General features: G+C 40.9%; 1 protein-coding gene and 1 long non-coding RNA gene across 4 annotated transcripts in view; one reads left to right on the forward strand and one right to left on the reverse strand.

Annotated features, from left to right (window-relative positions):
• The window catches only part of LOC127527872 (uncharacterized), a 330327-nt gene extending 329254 nt beyond the window's left edge, over window positions 1-1073 (forward strand). Inside the window, exon 3 of the long non-coding RNA XR_007935040.1 lies at window positions 582-1073. This is a non-coding gene — a long non-coding RNA (uncharacterized LOC127527872). The remainder of the gene's footprint in view (window positions 1-581) is intronic.
• LOC114641543 (E3 ubiquitin/ISG15 ligase TRIM25-like) overlaps window positions 1-21730 on the reverse strand; it is a 329583-nt gene that overhangs the window by 268540 nt on the left and 39313 nt on the right. The window contains exon 7 of one of the 3 annotated variants that reach the window (XM_028790581.2): window positions 5377-5512. The exons of the other annotated variants lie outside the window; for them this stretch is intronic. Within the exon in view, the coding sequence (XP_028646414.2) occupies window positions 5416-5512 (97 nt within the window). The 3' untranslated portion in view covers window positions 5377-5415. Of the gene's footprint in view, window positions 1-5376; window positions 5513-21730 lie in introns of those variants that run through there. 3 annotated transcript variants of the gene reach the window in all.

Genomic DNA, 21730 nt, shown 5'->3' on the forward strand with positions numbered 1-21730 from the left:
GTTGAAAGTAGTTAATAAATACATAAGAACAGTGGAGATAACACTGAAGGTGGCAAATAGATCCTAGATATAAGGTAACCTCAGAGCCACATATGAACTCACACTGGAATAAACACACTGGAATACAACACATATTTCACAAACAGCAAGAATCTTCTTCAACAACTTATAGGTGCAAGAAAAAAACCTCATTGTTGTCCTAAATGTGGCAAACGCTTTTTAGACAGCCGTGGCCTTCATAGTCATAAATGACTGGCTTACTTGTGGTAAGCCTCTTCGCTGTTCTAAATGTTGAAAGTGGTCTTCCTGTATCAGCCATCATCAGCAACATGTCAGATTTCATGAAGGACTCAGAAACTGTACTGCCAGGACGTCAGCCATACAGGGACTGATCATCTCTGCACCAGTGCTGTGATATAAGATGGTGAACAATACAAACACCAGATGACAGAATGAGGTAGCAACAGTACTATGTGTTGATAACAACTTCAACCACAGAACACAACTGAAAAAGTTCAATGTATTAATAAAAAAATGGAGAAGTCAAATCAAATCCACAGTACTGTGCCAACTACCAGGAGGTGCCACTGACAACAAGAGGAATATTTTTGTTTCAGTGCTTTGCAGATGTGGCCTTATCTGAGTAGCAATGAACTTGTACCGTCTCTGGGATGTCATCTGATGGCTGACGCCTGGGCTGAGTGCAGACAGCCGTTCTTAACCCTGATAATGAAGAAGTCATTTAGTGATGTCAGCTGACAGCCAATGCTGTCCGATCAAATACTGGGGAGGGACAGTCGAGGAGGACAGGACACTAAAAAGAGAGCCGTCACATGACAGACCAAAGTAGAGGGGCTTTATAAGACTTTTACACTAATTTAGGTTATCATTTATAAATTATGAGAGTCTTTACAAACCAAACACATTCATCAGCTGTGTGTCAAGGGTGAGTCCAAAAGTGGGAATTTAAGAAGATCGAAATACAAATAAAATGAAACATTCAGGGTTCAAAGAGAAATGTTTAAGACCTGAAGAGGGAGTCACAACAGTATGCTAGGGTTAGCACAGGGGACCACAGTTCAATATCAATTAATTAATAGAAGGAATATTATTTAAAATAATAATAATAATGTTATGAGAAATGGGACACCATAATGAATGCAGAACACAATGAAAATGAAATGAACTGATTTTATTGTCCTTCTTCATATCGATACCCAAGACAACGTTTCTTCACATCGTGACTACAAGCTGAAGGCCACAGGAGCTCAATAAACTCCAACAGCAGGATGGACGATTAGAAAGCTCTGCTATGAGAGAGTGTCAGCTACACAAAGCTTCGACTTTATTTACTTGACAGAAAACTCCAAAAAGCAGAAGTGGCTTCTTCTGTACCCCCACCACTAAAGGTCACATTTGACCCCCTCACTACTCAGCATTGGTTCACTCTGCTTGACTTTCTGTATTTTGTAAGTTTATGTTTCATTTTTTGGCCACACTCTTTTTACATTTCATTTCATTAATGTTCTCTAATGTGTGAGTATAGCTTGACTCTTACAAGGACTTATCTAAAAAGGGTACATTGGCTATGAAATGCAAGAATGCAGAAAAATATAAAAAGTGGAAACCACAAAATGAAGAGGTGACATCGATGAAACACACTCAGTGGCAGAGGTGATGAGGACAAAATCAGAAAGGGCATCACAGAAAAGGCAGGTACCAACTGAAAACAAAAGAAGAAAGCTGATTGGCAGAAAGATCTGTCAGTCACTCCTGAGTGGACTGTTGAGGACAGCCGTGGCATGCAGAGTTCAAAGTTCATAAGTCTGTTATTTATCAGTTAGCATGTTCTGAAACTGTAATGTCATCACAAAGATCACACAAACATGTAATGTGACATTTGTGATCGGTCTCTTTTGTTGATTTTTATGTCACCATTCATCAGCCCTGTATAGAGTGCCACTTCCAGATCGGCAACCCCACTGCACCCCGTAGCACATTTAGAGTTTAGGACTGGAGCACAAAGTGGATGGCACTCTGAGAAGGACAGACTTGTAAGACGTGAACAATGCCAGCTGCCCTCCATGGTATGTCTTCATTCAGAAGGACTCACCTGAGTGGTGGGATTGTTCTGCGGCGCTCCTGTTAGCCGACATTTCATGAGCTTGCTTTCTGCGTTTCATCTGATAACCAGCAGAGTTAATCAAAGATGAGCCAGGCCTCTTACAATGTGAACGTTCTTGACATTTTTGTTTGCTTTAAATGTTGTTTCTGCTTCTTTATTTTGAGTTGAGGCCTTGTACATTAGAGATTATTAATTCAGGAGCATTTGGTGTAAATAATGAATTGACAATTAATAAACTGTGTTTATTGTTAAATTGTAAGTGTGACCTGTTGCCATTTTGTATCTTTATCCTTCTTGACTGTGTTGCTAGGACGTGTTGCACTGTTGCCTCCCTAGAATTAAGTGCCACATCACCGACGCTCGGCCTCACACCCTTCATCACACGTGAGGCAGAATCCAAGATTGCTGATCCAACTGTTAATCCCATTCCCTGCTTTGCCAGTCCCTTGGCTGTGTGTGTATCGAGGTGTATGGCTGAAGCAAACCTCACCTCAAGGAGTCTACAGCACCGGTCAGATGAAGAACTTGACGCTTTGGGTTTAGACATAAAACTGAGAATACCTCACGCTGGATATGCTGTAGACGAGTGAAAGGGAGTCCAGTGGGACAGACTGAGGTAATAAGGTAAGGACAGTTAGACATGTTCATAATCATTTTATCTTTTAATATTTATTTATTTTTTATTTTTTGCCTTTGTAAAACAAGGTACAATATTGTGCTGTTTAGTGGGATAGATGTCTTCTCCTGAACGGTAACTTCATTAAACATACACACGCCTGCTTATCATCACCATTTTAAAGAACACATGAGGCACATGGAGACTTGACTGTTTCCTTGTTTAATTTAGATCAGGGGGGTCCAACGTCAATCCTGGAGGGCCGCAGGTTTTCATTCTAACCATTTTCTTAATTAATTTCCCATTTTTGCTGCTAATTAACTTTTTTCCTCTTCATTTTAATTGACTTGCTATTTGAGACTCAGACCCCTTATCTGTTTCTTTTATTCCTTAATTAGCAACCAAACAGTAATGAAATACAAAATGACCCAACACATGACCAGATAGCCTTTGCTGTCATACAGTTTCAGAAAATAAAGAAAGATGAAGGTCAGAGTTGGACACCCCTGATTTAGATCAGGTATCAGCAAGAGTGAAAGGGAAGGTCTACAGGACGGTAGTGAGACCAGCTCTGTTATATGGGCAGGAGACGGTGGCACTGACCAGAAAGCAGGACACAGAGCTGGAGGTGGCAGAGTTAAAGATGCTAAGATTTGCACTGGGTGTGACGAGGATGGACAGGATTAGAAATGAGGACATTAGAGAGTCAGCTCAGGTGGGGTGAGATTGTGTTGGTTTGGACATGTGCAGAGGAGTGATGCTGGGTATACTGGGAGAAGGATGTTAAGGATAGAGCTGCCAGGTAAGAGGAAAAGAGGAAGGCTTAACAGGAGGTTTATGGATGTGGTGAGAGAGGACATGAAGGTGATGGAGGTGACAGAGCATGATGAGGAGGATAGGAAGATATGGAAGAAGATGATCTGCTGTGGTGACCCCTAACGGGAGGAGCTGAAACAAGAAGACAAAGAAGATGTCTCCTTGAGAGCTACACCTGACAACGCAACATTAAACACCCTGGCATTTTTGGAATAGATAGTTTTAAGGTTTAAGTGAGGTCAGACTTTAGTGTCTTTAAGCCCTTTGTTTATATTGTTGTGAATTTCCCCTTGGGATTAATAAAGTATCTATCTATCTATCTATCTATCTATCTATCTATCTATCTATCTATCTATCTATCTATCTATCTATCTATCTATCTATCTATCTATCTATCTATCTATCTATCTATCTATCTATCTATCTATCTATCTATCTATCTATCTATCTATCTATCTATCTATCTATCTGTTTATATTTATTTGAAATCGATCTCCAGCTTGTCAGAGAAGGTGAAATTTCAGACCATTACTGCTTGAATGAATAAGAATCCTTTCAAACTGCCACTTCTGATTTTCCTCTGTCACCGGAGGGAGATCCCAACCTTCACTGAGAATTCATTTTTTTGAGAATTTCGGATTTTCCAGAATAGCAGAACTGACAAAGCTGGACACAAGAAGAAGGTGGTGAGGTTAATGTCTAATGTGACGTCAAGTGACTCAGTAGAACACCAAACTCTTGTCACTATGGCCGACATCTGACTGACCCGTGAGTCCTCAGTGGATTGATTCAGAAATGATGGACACCTTGAGTGATCAATGGAGGGAGGACACTCTACAGTAGTCCCATCTGTCACTCGCTCCTACACATAGTCACTATTCCAGAGCTCCTGATACTTAGTCTATATAGTGCCTTTCAGCAGTGCTGCTCCAGCAGTATTTTAAACAGTTGACTTTCAATGACACTCGGGGGTCATGCGGTTGTGAATCAACATGGAGACCCTTCTGGTCAGACAAGTATCTGTAGGTCTGAGGTGCCCCCTGTGGAAGAAATCAACTTCTTAATTAAAGAAACTTTTCCTCTACTAGGACAAGTCTGATAAAACCCCTTTGAGTCAGTAATCAGGCAGGAGGAAACTCGTTCATTGCATCTTTAATTTACTCCTCAGAAAATACCGAAGACGAAGCATTCATCACAGTAGTTTGTTAGAGAATGGTCAAAAAGAATGGACAGAGGACCATTTTATAAACAACTAAATTTGTATAATAGTGCTGAATTAATTCCTGAATATTATTCTCTGATTGGTTAAAAGACATGAGGTACTTTAGATTAGAGCACAACCACGTTAAGATAAAAGTCTTTCTCCATAATGTCCTTGTTCTTCAATATCACTTGAATTCAGCACATATCCTGTTATGAAAACTGCATACGTGCCAACTGGCAAGACTTACTATGAGCATGAAAGAACATCACAGAGTTCCAGTTCTCTACTCGGCATCTCCCTGAAACATTCTGCTTGTTTACTTGACCATTCAGCCATCTCTTTATAACATTTCTAAAACAATCACTTATATATTTCACTGTGCACTGCAAACCAAAACACTTACGTTCTGCTACATCCACATTACTCTCTCACACCCCGCCCCTCACTATGACACACACACAGCTGATTGGCTCCTCAAACCCAATAACAATGGAGGTCCTGACAGCCGCACTCACCCTGCATTCTCAACTCCAAATTCAGTTATAGACGTGCTGCCCCCCCCAGATTTTGTGAAATCCATGTTGACCCCAAACTACAAACACAAAAATGACCTGCGCTTGTGGGGGACATCAAGTGATTGGTGGAGGGTACTGGTCAGTAGTCACATGGTGTCAGATGGCTGATTCTTATACTGGAGTGAAGACCAAACCTAAACCCTGGATAGAGGGGCTCAGTGAAGGAGGTGTTGAACCTGTGCAGGAGGGTCATTGTGTGTGAGACGCTATAAAATGACAGAGAGACAGCAGACCTGTCCAGATACACACACTGGGGCTGTAGGGGGCGCTGATTGCAGTCTGCTTGTCATTGTGACACACAGCACTGCAAACCCCAGTGCTTGTCATCGTATCCAAGGAGGGACTCCCCGCCATGTTCTCCTGCTCAGTCCTTTATATGCGACTCCAATCCTCATGAGGCATCCACTGCACTTCACCTCCCCGTAACAGCAAGTTCCAGTCAAAGCCTCTCTGTACAGAACTTGGTAACAGCACTCAAATCTAACAGGATGATCAGGATATTCAGTTTTTGTCCCCTCACATGTCACCTTCTCGTTCCCTTCAGACAGACGGAGGTCTCTGTGTTGAAAAGGCAATATATTATTTATGTGTGGTATCCCTTCAATTAGTTAGATAGATAGATAGATAGATAGATAGATAGATAGATAGATAGATAGATAGATAGATAGATAGATAGATAGATAGATAGATAGATAGATAGATAGATAGATAGATAGATAGATAGATAGATAGATAGATAGATAGATAGATAGATAGATAGATACTTTATTAGTCCCAATGGGAAATTCACATTAGTTGTCTTCCACCTTGATTTATTAGTTATTGTGATTGGCCTGTGCTGAGTTGAAACTTGGCTAATCACAGCGCTTCACTTTGAATATTATAGATTAGTTTTGTGGTATCTGAGCAGTAGAGTAGGAGCTTCGTTTAAATGTAAAAGTTTGCGTAATTAATTATAAATCCCTATCTTCACATTTGTATAAGCTTGGATGAAATTAATAAATAGAACTTGGACATCTTCATCCATGCCTGACCGGATGTGTGCAGTGGTTGTAATTTAACCCGAAACAACATAATTCTTCACTACACAACTTATTTAGCCTTCATTGAAAAGATGATTTCATAAGGAAAGGATGTTGCTGACAAAGTCAGGTGCTTTTTAGAAAGTTTGGCTCCAGATGTGCATATCCAGCTGCTCCTTCTTGTCAGTACTTGAATGATCTTTATGTTCACCTCTGGATGAATTTGCAGTTTTTTTTCAACATTTTTGTCTCGTTAACGCAGAAATCCCGAGGCTTTCCCTAAATTGCAGAAGACGCTGTCGATTGCACTGATTCTGTTTTAAAGACAGTTGTGATTAGTTATGCAGAGCTCACTTTTACTCACATTGCTTTTTGGATATCAATAATACAAATCAGCTACAGATCTGGGAATCACCGAATAGTAAAAACGTTTAATGAGAGTGTCTTACGCAGATACAAGTCGGCTTTGGTGAAGCGTTTCTTAGCCTCTCTGATATGATCGATAAAAATAATAATAATAATAATAATAATAATAATAATAATAATAATAATAATAATAATACATTTTATTTATATAGCGCCTTTCCCATGCTCAAGGCATTTACAGAATATAATAATGAACGACAGCATATACAGTATATAGCATTGTACAAACCGGATAAATAAATAAAGAAGATTAAGACAGTGAATTCTGAAAAAAAAACCAGACAACATAATTGATGGTCTCACGCACACACATACAGGTTACATGAGCATCTTGACAGAGAAGTAAACTGAGAGAAGGGTAATAAAGTCAAGTCGAGCTAAAAGCCAAACTGAACAGATGAGTTTTGAGTTGTTTTTTAAAAGAATTCATGGTGTCAGCTGATCTGATTAATTTCGGTAGGTCATTCCAGAGTCTGGGCGCTATACAGCTGAAGGCCCTGCTGTCACCCATGGAGTGTAGATTAGTGAGGGGCACAACAAGATTACCAGAATCAGAGGACCTTAGTGGGCGGGCAGGCACATAGTGATGGAGAAGGTCACTGATGTAGTTTGGTGCGAGGTTATTTAAAGCTTTGTAGGTTATTAGTAGGATTTTATATTCGATTCTGTAGGACACAGGGAGCCAGTGAAGACGGAGCAGGATGGTGTGATGTGCTCGCTGCTGCTGGTTCGAGTAACGACTCTTACAGCTGAGTTTTGAATAAGCTGGAGCTGTGATATAAGATTAGAAGGGTCACCTGCCAGTAGGGAATTACAATAATTGATGCAGGATGTGATAAAAGCATGGACAAGTTTCTCAGCATTAGAGAAGGAGAGGAAGGAGCGAACACGGGATATGTTACGGAGGTGAAAGTAAGAAAGTTTCTTAATGTGATTTATGTGAGTGGAATAAGTGAGGGAGGAATCAAAAATGACACCAAGATTTTTTACAGTAGAGGCAGGTCTGATGAGATCACTGCCAAGATGGACAGGGAAGGAGCTCATTTTATTAAGTTGCATTTTAGTCCCAATTTGCAGGAGTTCAGTTTTATTGCAATTTAATTTTAAAGAGTTCTGCTCCATCCAGGTTTTAATTTCACTGAGGTAAGTTGTGAGGTGAGAAAGCTCTGATGAATGTCAACTTTTAACACTGAAGTAGAGCTGGGTATCATCTGCATAAAAATGATAACCCAGTCCATAACTACAGATAATATGGCCAAGGGGACACATGTAAATACAGAAAAGCAGAGGACCAAGGACAGAGCCTTGAGGGACTCCTTGTGTGACTGGCGCTGAGCTGGATCTGCTGTTGCCAAGACTAACAAACTCTTGCCTATCAGTCAGATGGGACTTGAACCACTGGAGGGCAGTGCCAGAGATACCAGCATGTTCTCCATTCTGGACAGTAGGATGTCATGTCTGACCTGAGTGTCAAATGCTGCACTGAGGTCTAACAGAATTAATATGCTGGTTTGTCCAGAGTCTGCTGCCATAAGCAAATCATTGGTTACCCGTAGCAGAGCAGTTTCACAGCTGTGCCGCACCCTGAAACAGACTGAAAGTGTCCATCAAATTACTAGAGGTTAGGTAATTGGTGAGTTGGGAAGCTACAACACGCTCAAGAACTTTTGACAGGAAAGGTAAGTCAGAAATAGGCCGGAAATTGTTAAGATTGTCAGCATCAAGGCCAGACTTTTTTAACATTGGGGTTACAGAAGCGATTTTAAAAGTGAGTGGCACAGAGCCAGTGTCAAGGGATGAGTTTATTATTGTTGTAACAGTCGGGATTATGGCATGAAGGCAGGATTTAAGTAGTGTGGTGGGGATGGGGTCCAGTACACAAGTAGTCGGCCTCATCTTATAAAGCAGGTTATTAACAAACGCTGATGTGACTGGTGAGAACTTAGAGAAGGATCTCGATGGAGTGGGAAACAGGGAGAGATATAAACAGATGATGTATTTATGTTAGTTGAATTATTTAGATCTTCAATTTTGTTACGGAAAAAGTGGAGGAATTCCTCACAGACTTCAGTAGAAGAGGTAGTTGGACCAGATGCGGGTTCGAGTAGTTTATTAACTACAGAGAACAAAACCCTTGGGTTATCATGGCCACTTTCTATTAGTCTGCCGTAATGGGTGTTCTTGGCAGAAGTTAGTGCTTCTCTGTAAGCTCTTTGGTGGTCAGAGAAAGCCTGGATGTGCACGGTGAGGCCAGTCTGACGTGACATTCTCTCAAGGCGTCGGCCAGCTGCTTTCATAGATCGCAATTCTGAGTTATACCAAGGAGCTGAACGTTTAAAGGAAACCTCCTTATGTTTTAAAGGAGCTGTTTTATCTAATGCTGAGTGAAGGGCTGTGTTATAGTGGTGAACAAAACTATCTAGTGTTGATGGAATAGGTGAAGACAGTAAAAGATCAGAAATGGATCCAGAAAGGATAGAGGGACAGATAATTTTAAGGTTTCTGTAAGAAATTTGTCGTTTTCAGGTAAGAGGTGGGAGAGGTAATGAGACAGTGAAAAATACTGCTTTATGGTCAGAGAGTCCCAAATCAGTGCTGTGAATGTTGATACCAGATAGTCCAGAAGTGCAGATCAGGTCCAATATATGACCGCTAGAATGGGGGGGGAAATCAACATGTTGTGTCAAGTCAAAGCAGTCCAGTAAGGATAGGAATTCATTTCTCAGTTTAGATGTAGTAATGTCAATATGGATGTTGAAATCACCAAGAAGGGTAATTCTCTGAGAGTAAGAGCTTAGGTGGGTCAAAAATTCAATCAGATCGGATAAGAAGGATGCATTGTATTTTGAGGACAATAAAGAACAATGAGTGAGACAGGACCTGATTTCGCTATTAGTTTAAGAGTCGATATGGGGTGACGCTGGATTGTTATAATACGTGCTGCCTTACGCAAAATATACTCATCAGTTTGTTACAGATTCTAGGCGGACAAGACTACACAACAAGGAACGAGGTTACCCATGTGAATCCTTCATAATGTCTGCTAAACGTATTTGTTAAGTCACACACAGGTACTGCATAGCTCTTTTAAAAAGTCCTTTTTTGACTTTGGGCAGCGACCATACGCGAGCCCCAACTAGGATTTAAACTCGATTTAAGCACATCTTACAGATGCAGCAGGGCCAACTGATTTTACGCTTTGAGCCAAAGCCGTTCAGCAGATGAGGGGGCTGACCAAATCGGCAGCTGACTGCGCAGATATCAATGACGTCGCGACGCTAGCGTGCCTCAAAATCACGTGACAGGCGCATTTCAAGCAAGCATCATAGCTATTGTATCCAGCAGCGCATCACTACTTTGCTCTTATGAGACCCTCGTATTCAGACTTCTTCACGGGTAAAAGATCAAGTAAAGGTACGGTAGGTGCGACAAAGTCGAACGTGGGGATCGCGCACGGGTGGGAATGCCAGTAGTGAGGAAGACCGCGACATGCTGAGCGGCTTTAGATTTGAGGAGGTGCCTGACGCCGCGTGGTTCGCTTTTAAGTGTTGGGGATTGAGCTCTACGTGCAGGAGGCGGCACAGGAAATCGCACCTTCACGAGTTTATTGTGGATGACGGGGGTCTCGCACTTTTAGCTGGCGATACGTTAATTTATGTTCCGGTCGGTGTCCTGTGAAATGTAATGCTACATCTGACTTGGCGGAAGCGCGTTAAGTTGGGATCGCTTTTGCTCTCTTCTCGCTCGTGCACTTTTCCGTGCCGCTTCTCCCTTTGTTTTCGCGCATGCTCCGAACTGTGTTGTCCGCCGTGCACGCGCTTGTTCAGCCGCTCACTCCCGCACGGCCCCGTCGTTCTTTGTGTTTTTTCATTTTACCTCTAAAGTCGTCATCGGCAAACTTTTTTTATTAAAGTGGCGTCGCACGATTTAATTTTACAGGGCGCGTTCAGGTTTAATTTCCACCAATTTGTCTCATACTGAGACCTATTAGAAATAATTTTAAATTATTTCATTCTTTGTTTTGTTTTCTTATCAGTAAAGATGCTCGTGCGGTTTCACTGTAACAGGGAGACTTTGATTTGTTTAATGGGAAATAAAAATACAAACATTACACAAGCTAGTGCTGCTGGAGGGATACAGTAAATCTACATCTGGCATTGCATTACGAGTACATTTTTGTGATATTTGAAGCGGTATTGTTTTATTTGATGTCTTTTATCCTTTACGACTGCTTTCAGTATTTTTATGTACTTTTATATTTTTGTTTACTAGAGATGGCCGTGTTAAATGAAGAACAGGACTCAAATCAGGGTACTGGTGAGCCTATCAGGGCTGTTTGCATCCAACCATATGAAGCCATAAAAGTGTGAAAGCTGCAGAGCCGCGACTCGACTATTATGGGCTGGAGCTCCAATGTCTGTCTTCGTTGTTTAAAGTGTCAGTGCCGCCTCAGAGACCTTGATGAGCAGATTCTGATGCCCATGTTGGTGAATCCGTGTTGAGCCCACTCCTATCTGGTCTCTCAGACCCTTGTGCCACTAGGTGGTCTTTATGTGCGATTCCTGCTGAAGCTGTTTTTATTTTTATTTTTTGAATTTTTTATTGATTTTATTGAAATCACACAGCATTCCATACAAATAGATTACTTTTACAAGAGTAGGATTGAAAACAAACCCCCCACCACCACCACCACCACCACCAGAGAGAGCGCATGGGCAGCAGAATAAAACTTAAACCTAGTAAAATTTAATAAGTGAATATAGATAAATGGATAAGAAAAATAAAGAGAATAGGGTAATGAATCTGCCTCCTCAGTGCTTTAAAAGCTTATTCTAAAATGTTATTAATCAGATCCTGCTGGGTTTTGAAAAATTTCTGCACAGATCATGTAAATGAGAATTCGGGGTCTGCTGCTTTCCCACTCTGAAGGGACTTTATAGCATCTCGTAATTCTGATAGCACCAGACGTTTATCCAATTCCTCTGCACTAAAAGTATTTATTTGTGGTATCTGTAATGTATCCAAAAATGCATTAGATTGTGTCTTGTCTTCTTGAAACTCCATAGAATATAAAGATTTATAGTAGTCTCTAAATGTGTGCGTTATATTTTTATGGTCAGTAATTTCGTCTCCATTTGTGTTGGTGATTGCTGGGATTGCATTGTGAATTTCTTGCTTGTGGATTTATTGAGCTAAGAGCTTATTAGCTTTCTCTCCGTGTTCATAGTAATGATGTCTTGATTTATAAATTAGTTGATCAGTTTGTTTAGTTGTTAAGAGGTTGAGTTCTGAATGCAGATCCTGCCTTTTCCTATGAAGAGCCTCACTTGGACACCTGGCATGTTCTTCATCTATTCTAGTAATTTCGCTGGTTAGCTTTGATACTTTCTTGGTTTCCAATTTATTTCTGTGGGAAAGATACGAGTAATCTGTCCTCTTAAGAAGGCCTGCAGGGTTTCCCAGAGTGTTCATGCAGAGACCTCTGAGGATGTATTTGTCTCTAGGAAGAAGCTGATTTGTTTTGATATAAATTCTGTACAGTTCTCATCTGCTAATAGAAGTGGGTTAAGATGCCATCTGCGAGATGAATATGTGGGGCATAATGATTTTAGCTCCAAGATCAGAGGTGCATGGTCGGTAATAACATTAGCGTCGTACTTGCAGAATTTAATCGTAGGCAAGAAATTATTATCTACAAAAAAATAATCAGTTCTTGAGTAGCAATGATGCACTGATGAAAAGAAGGAATATGTTCTTGAATTTGGGTTTTGAAATCTCCAGGGGGTCTGATAAGTTGTGGTCAGTTACAAACTGTGTGATTGTCTTTGCAGTGTTAGATGTCATCACCCCTGTGACAGGGAGATCTATAGGTCTGTTTTTAAAACACAATTAAAATCCCCAGCCATAATATTTTTTGAGTGTTCATATTGTGAATGGATGCAAATACATTTTGGATGAATTCCCTATCATCGACATTGGATGCATAAACCTTTATCAGAATCACTTTACAATTAAATAAATTACCCATAACAATAATTTATCTCCCTTCAGGATCAGATACAACATCTGATGCTACAAATGAGACTATTCAATGTATGAGAATTCCAACACCTCTAGTTTTCTTTGTAAAGCTGGAATGGAACATTTGGCCAGTCCAGTCCTGTTGTAGTCTGAACTGATCCTTGATTAGTAAGTGGGTCTTCTGTAAAAATACTATTTTAGCATTTAGACCTGTTGGGTGAGAGAATACTTTCTTTCTTTTAAATTCGTGATTCAGGCCTTTAACATTCCAGCTCACAAAATTAACTGTTCCGTCTTGGAGACATTGATTCTGAATTTTTGATGTCGTTTTATAGTCTTAACCAAAAGTGAGACAGCTTTAACCTTAATTTCAAATTTTCCCAGGGGTTATTGCCATGCAGTCTGTTGCTAGTTGGTAATTATAATTATAATGAGTGAAAGAATAGGTTAGAGATAGCTTGCTCTCTTTCTCCCACGTGAGGCTGAACCCCACTTCACAAAGTCCCAGTCCTCTGACACACCTAGAGACAGAGCACGTCCAAAACAAAACAAGCCCCCCAGCAGCAGTGCATGTGAAATAAAATAGAGATATCTGTTGCCAATACAGTCTACAACCCCAAATCAGAAAAAGTTGGGACAGTGTGGAAAATGTGAATAAAAAAAGAAAAAAGCAAGTTATAAATTCTCCTCAAATTTTATTTCATTGCAGACCGTATGAACACAAGATAATTCATGTTTTTTTTTTTGGTCAACATCATTTGATTTGTAAATAAATATCCATTCTTGCCATTCAGGCTTGCAAACCATTCCAAAAAAAGTTGGGATGGGGGCAATTAAGGGGTAATAATGAGGTATAATAACTAAATAATGATGTGATTTGAAACTGGTGATGTTAACAGGTGATTGCAAAAGCAGCATCGAGGAAAGGCCTACTCCTTTAGGAACAAAGATGGGCAGAGGATCGCCAGTTTGCCACCAAATGCGGGCAAAAATCTTTGAAATCATGAAGAAAAACGTTTCTCAAAGACAGGTAGGAAGAGATTTGGGCATTTCTCCCTCTACAGTGCATAACATAGTGAAAAGAATCGGGGAATCTGGAGAAATTACCGTGTGCAAAGGCCAAGGGTGCAAGCCTAAACTGAATGGCTTTGATCTCCGAGCCCTCAGACGGCGCTGCATTAAAAACCGTCATTCATCAATAAATGATATAACTGCGTGAGCTCAGGACTACTTCAGGAAGTCCCTCTCAAGCACTACAGTACATAGTTACATTAGGAAATGCCAGCTAAAACTGTACTGTGCCAAAAGGAAGCCCTACATAAATAGTGTCCAGAAGCGCCGTCGACTTCTCTGGGCTCGGAGGCATCTGGGATGGTCCATTGTGCAGTGGAAACGTGTATTGTGGTCAGATGAATCGGTTTTTCACATCTTTTTTGGAAGAAATGGACGCCGTGTGCTGTGGACCAAAGAGGAAAAGGACCATCCAGACTGATACCAGATACAAGTCCAAAAGCCAGGGTCTGTCATGGTATGGGGTTGTGTCAGTGCCTTCGGCAAAGGTAACTTGCACTTCTGCGATGGCACCATCAATGCTGAGAAGTATATCTCAGTTTTGGAGGAACAAATGCTGCCTTCAAGACGACGTCTTTTCCAGTTACGCCCATGCTTATTTCAGCAAGACAATGCCAAACCACATACTGCGCGCATAACAAAGGCATGGCTGCGTAAGAAGAGGGTGCGGATGCTTGACTGGCCTGCCTGCAGCCCTGATTTGTCTCCTATAGAGAATGTTTGGTGCATTTTGAAACGAAAAATGCGTCAACGAAGACCCCGTACTGTTGCGCACCTAAAATGTTGTTTGCAGGAAGAATGGGACAAACTAACACCTGCAACACTGAGTCACTTGATTTCTTCAATGCCTAAACGTCTTTTAAGTGTTGTTAAAAAACAGGGGAACTGTACAAAGTGGTAAATGCTGTACTGTCCCAACGTTTTTTGAAATGTGTTGCAAGCCTGAATGGCAAGAATGGATATTTATTTACAAATCAAATGATGTTGACAAAAAAAAACATGAATTATTTTGTGTTCATACTGTCTGCAATGAAATAAAATTTGAGGAGAATTTATAACTTGCTTTATTCTTTTTTGATTCACATTTTCCACACTGTCCCAACTTTTTCTGATTTGGGGTTGTAAGTACTATAAACCTAACCAAAAAAAGAAAATCTTCAAAATTCTTGAAATGTTCAGATAATAAACCCAGGGTATGATGTTAAACAGCCTTCTTTACAATAGTAAAAAAAAAAAAAGGGTTACTAATTTAACTTCTTCCACACATAAATACATAAACATGTAAAACTGTAATTAAAATAAAAACAGATGGTGACCGAGAAGGGAACAGGGTGTATAATTCCTGTACCCATGTCATTGCAAGCGGATCAGACAGCCGGTGATGTCTTCTTTACGATGCCATGACAGGGTGCGACTCACGGTCTTATTAAGTGTCGGGATCAGCTTTCTTAACTCTCTTTATCTGCTTCCTCTCTACTGGTAAATATGTAATGTTTGCCTTGAATCTCCACTTTCAGTTTGGCAGGATACAAGAGGCTGTATCTGATATTGGCTTTTCGTAAGTGCTGTTTAATATTATAAAAAGAGGCACACTTAGTAGCTGTTGAGGGTGAGAAGTCAAGGAAAACACGAATTAGGTTATTTTCAAACATAATCTCTTGTTTCTGTCTGAGAAGTGACATTAAATTAAATTTAGATTGTAACGCCTTGAAGCACACAATAAAAGTCCTATGCTTAGAGTTGTTTGATCCCCATATGCGATAAGCTGCAGCTTTCTTGGTGTCTGATTTAAAGTCCTCTCTAATTATTTTGGAGAATAGTTCAGCTACGAATTTCACTGGGTATGGACTTTCATGATTCTAAAGTAGACCTTCACTTCTAATATTATTCCTTCTGCATCCATCTACCAGAGCAGCAGGTCTGTCTCCGAATTTTTTGCATTCGGAATTCACAGCTGTTGCTTTTCCATCAGCAGTGGATGGTAGATGTCCTCCCTGCGTGGAGTTTGCATGTTCTCCCCGTGTCTGCGTGGGTTTCCTCCGGGCGCTCCGGTTTCCGCCCACAGTCCAAAGACATGCAGGTTAGGTGGATTGGCGATTCTAAATTGGCCCTAGTGTGTGCTTGGTTTGTGGGTGTGTTTGTGTGTGTCCTGCGGTGGGTTGGCACCCTGCCCGGGATTGGTTCCTGCCTTGTGCCCTGTGTTGACTGAGATTGGCTCCAGCAGACCCCCGTGACCCTGTGTTCGGATTCAGCGGGTTGGAAAATGGATGGATGGATGGATCAATTCGAGTCGTGAATGTCTGCTTAATATCCTCCAGCTGATCGGCAAATGTGTTCAGTTTAGACACGTTTTCCTGAATGTGCTCCTCAATTTTTTCCAGCATACATTTTAAAGGCTGCCTCAAAGCGATTATATACGAGTCTTTATTATCGTGCCGCAGCTATTGCAGCTCCCGCCACGTCTTCTCACTTGTCTTCCCGTTTGTCTTGAGCATACTATTTATTTTTCTTTATATCATTCTTTATCTCTTGCTTGAGCTCAGTGATCATCACCTTCAGTTTGGACAGATCATTTCTGCTTTCGTGCACCGTACGTGAAGCGGCGGACTCTATTACAGCCAATGTTCCTGGCTCGCGAGGAGTAGGTGAGAGCACGGACTGCAAGGCCTTTTCCAGTTTCAAGTGATCTTCTCCAATCGGTGAGCTATCATGACCTGCATCACTTAAAAATTCACTCCCTTTTTCGCTCTCAACTGGAGACGATGCAGCCGACCGTGGTCCAGAGGAGTCTGGGCTTTAGCCTGGGTGCTCCAGGTCAGTATCTGATAGGCCGTACCTTGAACTTGAACTTGGACTTGCCTGTTTCGGCTTAGATGTAACTTTAAGTTTCTTTTCTGTTTCTTTCTGACCCCTTTTTTTTGCTGACCATGTTTATATATGCTTGCATATACTGTAATAGAACCCTCGGGTTGGATAAACACAGGATATCTAAGGAAAATAAGAAATAATAACACCACTGCTAAAGGAGCTCAGCTTCAGACGTCCATCTCCCGCAACAGACGAGACCAACTCTGAAGTCTCTTTTTAAAGGGCATATCCATCTTGTGGTTTTTCACCTCCTCAGATGCTCCATTTCTTTCCCAGCTGCTTATCTCTTCCTGCTTTCCCGACTTAGCTGATATCTCCGTGATTTCCACACACAAGACCCATAGTTGCAGTTCATTAGTTTCTGGTTCATCTTGCAGATTATCCACACTTGATGTGCCAACAGACCCTTCTGTGTCAGCAATGCTGTCAGGATCAGTAGACTCTAAATTATACCAAGTTCTGCTTTTCCAGCCCAATCTAATACTTTATCTGTATGCCACCATCTCTGTCCACATATCTCACAGTTTGCCACTTTTTTTAGACAAACACAATGACTCCGTCTTAACCCGTGAGTTTGCTCAACTTCAACGTCAACATCTTCTACTGGGACTGAAGAGTTTAGAGTCTCCTTCTCATCTCCAGTGTCTTCATTATCTGATGTAATGTTAGATAAATCTCTCTCTTCATCTCTCTCACTGCTGGTGGTATGTCGATTGTCACTTTTACCGTTGACTTTACGTAGCCTAGAATGGTGGGTCCTTCCAAGAGCACCACCACGTCTGACACATTTCACAACTCCATCCTGTCCAATGACATCTGCAGGTCCCTTCCATTCTGCACAGTCCACTCTTTTGTTGTCCACTTTGTCTCAGATGTATCATTTTCTGAATAAACCTGTCTCTGGAGTGCTGTCCGTATTCGATCTTTCTGATTCCCCACCATTATCACTAAGGAGCTCCATGTCCACTTATCTGAGAACGAATGAATGAATTGTGTCACAATTTCTGATGGTCTCTTTGTCTTTACGACACTTCCTGCAGTGAAACATGTGAATGTGTCAATGATGTGAAGACCCCGTACTCCTGTTTGACGTTCATGTCAGTCTGTAGCCACAGTTTCATTGTATTCATAGGCTAGCGGCAAACCAACTGCTGCTCTGAGTTTGGGTTTGCCGTATTTCAGGCGAGTCTCACAATTCTCAACAATTTATTTAAGTAAGGAAGCCCACTCTGCCTCTTTGTTTCCTGTGTAATGAAGCAGTTTGTGTAATCGGTCCAGTGAAGCAGGTCCACACTGGAGGTGAAGTTTAACAAAGCCTTTTGCTTCTCTCCTGTTTTCTGAGACTCTTAGAATCTCACGTTCACAGTGCTCATCGTTTTTGTTTCTTTATCTGAGATGTTCACACAGTAATGAGCAGAGCTGGTTAATTCAAGAATCACTGGCTGATTAAGCATCACTGCATTTTCATTATCTAAAAGTGTCCCTGCCCTTTTCAAGAATGTTTTACTGAACAACATTGGCATTTCAGCTGGCACCACTTTGTTTCAGTGCCACATCATGTCTCTCCAATCTTTACAGGAATTTTCACTCATTTGGTGGAATGCACAACTTTGCCAGCTCTAAATATGAAAGCTCTGCTGCTTGAAATGTTTGAGTTCCTCAGCTTGTTGACTTCATTCTGGTCAGGCTGACTAATGTCGTTGTCTTAGCATTTCTCTCCATAGACTGTGAGTGTGCCAGTAGAATCAATTACCGCTAATCCTAAAGATTCGACCAAAACACTAAATGTGTCTGAGTTTGATTCCTTTGTAAATGACGTCATGTTTCATTCTTCACAGTCCTCTATTTTACAGTCTCCTCTGTTATTATCACCTGTTCATTTATTTTTCTGTAGTCTTTAGCCCAGTGCTCTGACGATAATGCATTCTGATCTCCTACCATATTTGTCTAACAGATTATTGCCTGGCAATGGCGACTTCTTCTGGCTGCGTTGCGAATGCCACCTGTTGTGTTGTCTCTGACTGGTGAAATACGCAGTTTCATGTGTGACAGTAATGCCCATTGTTACCAGACTTGACTTTTCTCCAATAATTCTCATTGCGCCAATTCCATTGAAGCAAAACTCAGTGCCATCCCTGCTGTTAATGCCAGCTGCCTTTGGTTTGTATCTAAACACGCCGTGTCCAGCAGCTTAAAAGCTCACACAGCATCCGGACAGCCATGTTGTATCTACACATGCAGGTCACTCCATGTCACGTCATCATACTTATGGACCTCATCGTCACAGATTTTAACGAGACTTGGCCTGCTGATTTGGTCATCTGAGTGACCCATGGAACTGAAATTGCACGTGTCTTGGATCAACAATAATACGGAGATTTAAGATCACAACGTTTGAACTCTGTGCTGGTTTAGGACTTTGACTGGCTATTTCTACCTAAATATAAGTTGATCAGAAATGGTTCTCATGTCGTTTTAAAGCTCTTTTCCAGCTCTGTAGTTTGTGAAAATACTATGCTATCCTCAAAATGACATAATGGATCATGTTATGAGTGATGATAATGTTAAAATTTGAATAGTAAAAAAAACTATATTTTAAAATTGGCCAATTGTTTATTAAAGCTAACTTATAATTTCATGAACATCTCCAGAAAATTTGGTTTTGTTAAAATCTGTGATGATGAGGTCCAAATGTGTGATGATTTAACGTGGAATTACCAATTAGGAGTATCTGTGCTCCAAATCGATGATCTAATCCACCATAGAAATTGCACTCGCCCTTTTAACTTTGTAAAATCTGAATATCCTCATAGATACGATCCTTTTTCTCCTTTAGATAGATAGATAGATAGATAGATAGATAGATTAAAGACGACATCAAGCCTTTTATCAGAATAGTCACACCTTCATCTTAGTTCAGGTCTTCTGCTCAAATTGACATCTCAATGTTGTCCCTGTAAGCCACAGTCCAACCCCAAGTGCGTGTTTTTTATTTCTCAGCTCAGTAACCCGTGTCCATATTAAAGCTTCATTTTTTCAGCTCTCGTATGCCTTTCTCGTGTCAACTGCAGTCAGGATTCTATAGTTAGCAGCCATCCTCTACTATGAATGTTAAACTTAAATAACAACACAACACCTTTGATGTTAGCCACACACTTTTTATTCTTCTGGCCAATAAAACACACCCGTCACGAGTAACCTCCTACAAACCTACTCTCCTTAAACCCTGAATGTCCTACTCCCAGTCGGGATGCAGTCCTGTAATCCCACAAATAGGAGCACATATATAGATATAAAATATAACAAATTAACAGAATGAAGCTCCCAATGCGCAGTTCAAGTCCACTGAGGATATCCAACAAAGCCCTAAATATGACGGCTTTAATAGAGCTGCCATTGCTGTGTCCATACATGATGGTGCCGTGTAGATAAAGTGTTGTCATATCTACATGGTGGCACTGAAATGTATACCAATCCCCTTTAATGAAGGTCTGCAGTGCACTTTGATCACATCTGAATTGTTTGATTTGTAATTTTCAACTGTGAGGCAGAGGAGGAAATCAAGAGAAATGTGTCTTTGAACCAAACTTTAGGGAGGACACTAACCCTGAAGTGTGCTCATTATTTTTACTGACTTTATGAAGTTAATTCTACCATTTTTATTTTCACAGGGCTTTTCCATTTCACATGGCCGTACACTTAGATGTCTAATGGCCTCCAGCTCTGGGCTGTCCATGTGAGAAGTGAATCTGAGAAGAGACGGGCAGACGTTTAAAGAGAGAAGTTTCCCACAGAGCATGGCCTCTGCCAAAGAAGATGGCGTGGATGAAAGTACGGTGAACATTAAAGAAGAGGAGTGTGAGCGGCTCACACCAGAGGATGTGTGTGTGAAGCTGGAGGATCACGAAGAAAGAATTTCAGTTTTTAAAGAGGAGGAGGAGTGCAAGGGGGTGACTGCTGCCATTAAAGCTGAGGATTTGAATGATTTCTCCATTGGTCTTGAACTTAAAAAGCATGAAACTGAGGATATTTTCAAGCAAGAGGCCTGTGAAGAATCTCCATCTGGTTTACCGTCCTGGTCCACTAATACGGGACGACTGGCTAAGCAGGAGAATTCAGCAGAGCTGAAATCAGAGTCTGAAGAGAAAATCACAGAGGGAAATGGGAGAGAAGGAGAAGACTCACCTGGGAGTGTTGGAATAAGTGAGTAATGTGATTAAATATAAAAGAAAGCATTTATAAATTCTAACAGTGGGTGCTATGATGTTTTTAGAAGATTGAAATGTGAGTGGAAAACACGGTTAACTGAACTTGGATGAAGACCACCTGCTCAGGCCCATGATAACAAACAATAGTTTACTTAATAAATGATAAATTTAGAAAATCTTGGGTGAATAAGGAAAAATCTAAAGTGTTGAGCACATGACTTGAACATCATGAAGCTTTGACTTAAGCTGTGACATATTTTAGACCAACAGTACAGTACGTTCAACGAGAATATCAAAAGTCATATTTTGTTAAAGACATGTATATTTCTTAAATTGTATGGCAGTCAAGGCAGAAATATCCACAAGATAAAATAAATAAGAATCAAATCCTGTCCCCTGTGCACGAAGTAACAGTGAATTTGTTCAAGCCAGTGCACATTACAGAGAAAACCCCAATTCAGACCTATTATTATTATTATCCTCGCTGTCCCCACTCGTATAACGAGGGCACAGGTAGGACGACAACTTTTACTGGTCCTCCAGAAAGCCATTGGCCCAGCATCTCTTGTGGTATGAGGTTCACAGAGATAAAGATTCACCTCTGATGCTGCTCACTCTAATATTGTTTTTATCTTTATTGGCAATTTCTTCATGCATTCTGCTGTTCTGTTGGCGGGGAGTTTCTTTGTACCTCTCACCTGTCGTCTGTCGCTTCGAGTGCGTCTGTGTGGTCGAGACACCGGCAATAAACAGTTTATGTGTTTGAAATTTGCAATCA

Source organism: Erpetoichthys calabaricus, chromosome 5 (assembly GCF_900747795.2).
Source record: "Erpetoichthys calabaricus chromosome 5, fErpCal1.3, whole genome shotgun sequence".
In the NCBI taxonomy this organism is placed as follows: domain Eukaryota; kingdom Metazoa; phylum Chordata; class Cladistia; order Polypteriformes; family Polypteridae; genus Erpetoichthys; species Erpetoichthys calabaricus.